This window comes from Labrus bergylta, chromosome 10 (genome assembly GCF_963930695.1).
Source record: "Labrus bergylta chromosome 10, fLabBer1.1, whole genome shotgun sequence".
Lineage (NCBI taxonomy): Eukaryota > Metazoa > Chordata > Actinopteri > Labriformes > Labridae > Labrus > Labrus bergylta.
Genome location: NC_089204.1, coordinates 9,128,901 through 9,133,190, shown reverse-complemented (window position 1 = coordinate 9,133,190; position 4,290 = coordinate 9,128,901). Strand labels below are relative to the sequence as shown.

The window sequence follows — 4,290 nt, the reverse complement described above, 5'->3', positions numbered from 1 at the left end:
TTCCCATTCTATTTACATGTCAGAATATTTGAAGAAAAACCTCCCTCAATTCCAATCGAGTGGCTTCATTGGAGACAGAGGGTTTTTCTTTTATTATTTTTTTACAAAATAAATAATAAATATAAATACTAATACAATTGAAAAGAATTTGGAAAAAAAATGACCAATAACTTTTGAGATAAGTAGGCTATAAAGGACATTATGAAAAAGGCCAAATTGTTGGTTTGGTGATGAGGAAATTGTCTCGGTAAAAAAGTGTTTGTTTTTTTAATAGCCTATAAAAATAAAAGAATATAGCCTAGAAAATAATGATGCATTCCATATATTCAGTGGGTGTCCTACACGGTGAAAATATAGGCTATAGCAGTGAGGTTTTTTTTTTTACAGACTAGACAGTGCTGTTCTTTTATTGTATTCTTCTTATTTTCTGTTAAGGCTAATAACCTATAGCATGACTAAATGTATAGGCTGATATTTATGTGAAGTACCGCCAGAATAACTGCTGGCTACAAAAAATGCCGCAGACAGCGGATGATGAGCAGATGAAGTGTGTGACTTAAGCATCAATGTAATCATGAAGTTAATCATTTGAACACTCACGAACCAAAACGAGGCACCGATCTGCCCACATGAGCTGCTTTCACATTCATTGTCGTGTTTAAACGCAGCGGGACGGGGAGCAGCGAGTGTGTCTGCATTGTGTGCGACAAAAGAGGGGCTACGCTGCTGAAAGGACGGGTTAAGTCAATCCATCAAAGTGACTCGTAAATGAGAGGAGAATCCTGAAACCATATGGCCGCAAAATAATTCTCCGTTGACCGCCTTTGTGCGCTCAGGCCCGCCGGACGGTGCGGCAGACGAATAGCTTGTGTCCGTATTGCGCGCTGCTGGAGAGAGCTCCCCAGAGAACACACACACACACACACACATACACACACGCACACACACACACACACTACAGAGCCTCTTCTCGACTCCAGATTGTTTTTCTCACAGAAAAAAAGAAAATACACACAGAAGGTCAGAAACCAAATTGCTGTTGTAAATTGACTTGGCAAACAACACCGTTTCTGCGCCAAAACACCCCAAAACACATGTAACTGACTCTAATAAATATGATTTAAAAAAAACAAAAACCTTATCCAGTAGCTATATAGGGCCTATAGGCTACATAAAATCGGTCCTCATATTGAAAAACATTGAAATAAAATAATAACTCATAAAACAGTGCAATAGGCTGAATATTTGAAAATTTTAATTTTATTTTACAATGTCATCATAGTTTACATTTAGAACAGTTGTATGCGTTGTGTATATTTAAAGGCACTTTAGGGATTTTCAAAGCATTATAAATATATTAAATTATCATTTATTTCAAGGTTCAGCTACACAAATTCTATTTATGATTATCATTTTAGAAAAAATTATAGACATGTATCAAAAAGGTGAAAGAAGTGAGCTCGAACCCAAAATAAAAGCAAATTAAACATGCGTTGAATTTTTATTTGAGTGATTCAAAACAGTTCAATCAACATACTCGTGTGTGTTTGAGTGAGCACCTGTATGGTCGCTTCCTGGAGTTTGTCCTTGTGATGTTTCTCTCTGTGGGCGCGCGCCTGTTCGCCAACAAAAACACTGGCCTATGGCACTACCAAACCGGAACAGCTCGACTGTTTCTGGATAGTTTCAACGCATTAGGCTACTGAATGTCCCTCAAGAAAGGAATCCTGGTAAAGTAAGAGATTCTGTTTGGAACATCGGGTTGATTGAAATTTCACACGGCTGTCTCGATGACCACTGGCAAAGTCTAGTCATCCACGTCAATCTCCTCATCTTCGTCCTCCGAGCAGCACTTGCTACTCAGCCGGTCCCCGTACCACTCCGACGAGGGTGAAGGAGGCGACCGGTGCGGTATGCAGGAGTCAAGGCTCACGGTGGTGTGGTTGTCGGCCTTTGAGGGGACAGTGTCATGTTCAGTGTGGCCTGGCACTGAAACCATACCCCCGCCTATAACCCCGGCCGCGCACTTTTCCAGCTCTGCAAGCTTGGATAGCTTATCTAAGGCCACAGAGCCTGCGGCCTTTGCGGACTCAACGTCCGCTTTCATCTCCTCCAGGTCACGTTTGAGCTTTGCTCGCCGGTTCTGAAACCAGGTTATGACCTGTGCGTTGGTCAGGCCGAGCTGCTGGGCGATCTGGTCCCGGTCTGCTGGGCTCAGGTACTTCTGATACAGAAAGCGCTTCTCCAGCTCGTAGATCTGGTGGTTAGTGAACGCTGTGCGTGACTTCCGCCGTTTCTTAGGGTTGTTCCTCTGACCAAACATCGTCAGGCCGTCTCGGCCTAAGAGAGAGGGATACATGGGTTTCATAAGGGGGGAAATTAAGATAAAACAAATTGTGGTTCAAGCCTCAATCATGTACCTGCGTGGCATCATGAGCCATAGATGCATAACAACTGATGTAGCCTGGCTAGATTTTCCCCTGCCTATCAATAATAAGATACATGTATAATCTGTATTTTTTAATGAAAAAATAATGGTTTGATTTATTCAAAACGCAACTGAACACGTGGCATCTACATAAATCATAATGTAACTAAGTAGTCACGTAACATTCCCAAAAATACCTTTGTTTCTTTTGTATAAAAACAATGCACCAATTAAATTGCTAAATTTCTTCTTTTTATATCGTTTGTTTTTTTACTTTAAAAAAACCAAAACATTTTTACTTATTTTGTTAATTTTTAATGCAACGTATTTTTGATGCCACAGTGTAATAAGAACAATTTATTGTCAGTGTTCACGGAAGTTTCAAGCTCAGAAATCCTCACATCACAATCAAATCTCATCACACGTAAAAGACAGAACGTAAAACAGCACAAGTTAGCTACATTAAAAATCTCAATGCGAAATCAAAGTGCAGCAGTGCATGGGTACATAAACACTGTTAATAAAGCTGCACGTGCTAAGTGTTTTTAAGTGTTCTCCACCTATAACTGCACTTTTTTTTAGCACAACATGATTATTTCATGTTTATTTCATCTATTATTCGATAATTGATTGGAACAAATAGCCTACAATTCATATATAAATCACAGCACCATAAGAGCTCCATATTATTTTGTAGTCTTGAAAAAATATAGGGCTGCAATATACAGTATTGGCATGCTCAAATCACTCAACGCACAGAAGAAAATCATTTTTACCCTCTGCAGCCTGCAGGACGCTGACCTCCAGACCCTTAAAGGTTTTGCTGGCGAGCTCCTCCAGCGCGCACAGCGGGGATGTTTGGCTGAGTAGCGCGCGGCCGGACAGGCTGTGGCCCACCGAGGGCAGCTTCTCTCTGGGTGAGACATGGGAGTAGCTCCTTCTTACTGACGGCTTGTTGAGGATATCCTCGATACTGAAAGGCGTCAGCGGCTTGTTGGAGTTGGCCGGCGGCGGCAGCTGATCTAGCGGACTGCGTCTCCGCTCCTCGAGCCCCGCGGGGCATTTCGACTCGTCCTTAGAGGTCATGGCGGCGGAGCGGGTCTCACCTGACTAAAGTGAGTTAGATAGGAGCGATTATTGCAGGAAACTTTTACAGACTTAACTAAAGTTCTAGAAGGAGATGAAACAGAAAAGAACAGATAATCCACAGCTCGTATCACACGTGTCCCTCACGCCGCATGTTTGCCGCTCAGATGCATGCTGCTGGGACACTTTTGACTCCCACCAGTTTCACCACGTCTCCGGTCCACTTATCCAGCGTGACGCACAAGGAGGCATGAGCCGAACCCATCCAGTGGACGGTGATGCACCAAAAGCAGCAGCGATTGACCACCAGTTACCAGTTATTCCTGACAGGAAGGTAATCAATTCTCTCTCTCTCTCTCTCTCTCTCTCTCTCTCTCTCTCTCTCGCTCTCTCGCTCTCTCTCTCTCTCTCTATCAGAGTTTGTGATGCAGCCAGAAAGCAGGGTGGTAATTAGAAGGCGAGGTAGTGGGGAGGAGTCCAATTAGAAAGCAGAACAATCATGTTTAACACTTTCATTGCAAAATTAGGAGATTTTTCAAAAAAAATAAACATATGTTACCCCCCCCCTGCGAGATATTGTCCTCGTTTGCACGGCGTAATTGGCACCGCGCGGCTCATCACTGGATCGTGCGAGGGCATCATGCCATCTTGGATTAACCCGCTCTGCGTCAATTTTCTGAACAATTACATTCAAGAACAAAAAATGATTAACTCACATCAAGTCACTTGTTGAAATAACATCACAGCATATCGGAGCGCGCGCGGGAAAGAGACAT

The 4,290-nt window shown here is 42.7% G+C and overlaps 1 protein-coding gene across 1 annotated transcript; it reads right to left on the bottom strand.

Moving 5' to 3' along the window:
- Positions 1-1,243: 1,243 nt before the first annotated feature.
- lbx1a (ladybird homeobox 1a) lies at positions 1,244-3,816 on the bottom strand. Its single transcript, XM_020638205.2, has 2 exons — positions 3,205-3,816; positions 1,244-2,340 (listed from the first exon to the last, which is right to left on the bottom strand). Exons 1-2 carry the CDS (start codon positions 3,512-3,514, stop codon positions 1,808-1,810), a joined length of 843 nt encoding a protein of 280 aa, XP_020493861.1. The 5' UTR covers positions 3,515-3,816; the 3' UTR covers positions 1,244-1,807.
- Positions 3,817-4,290: the final 474 nt, after the last annotated feature.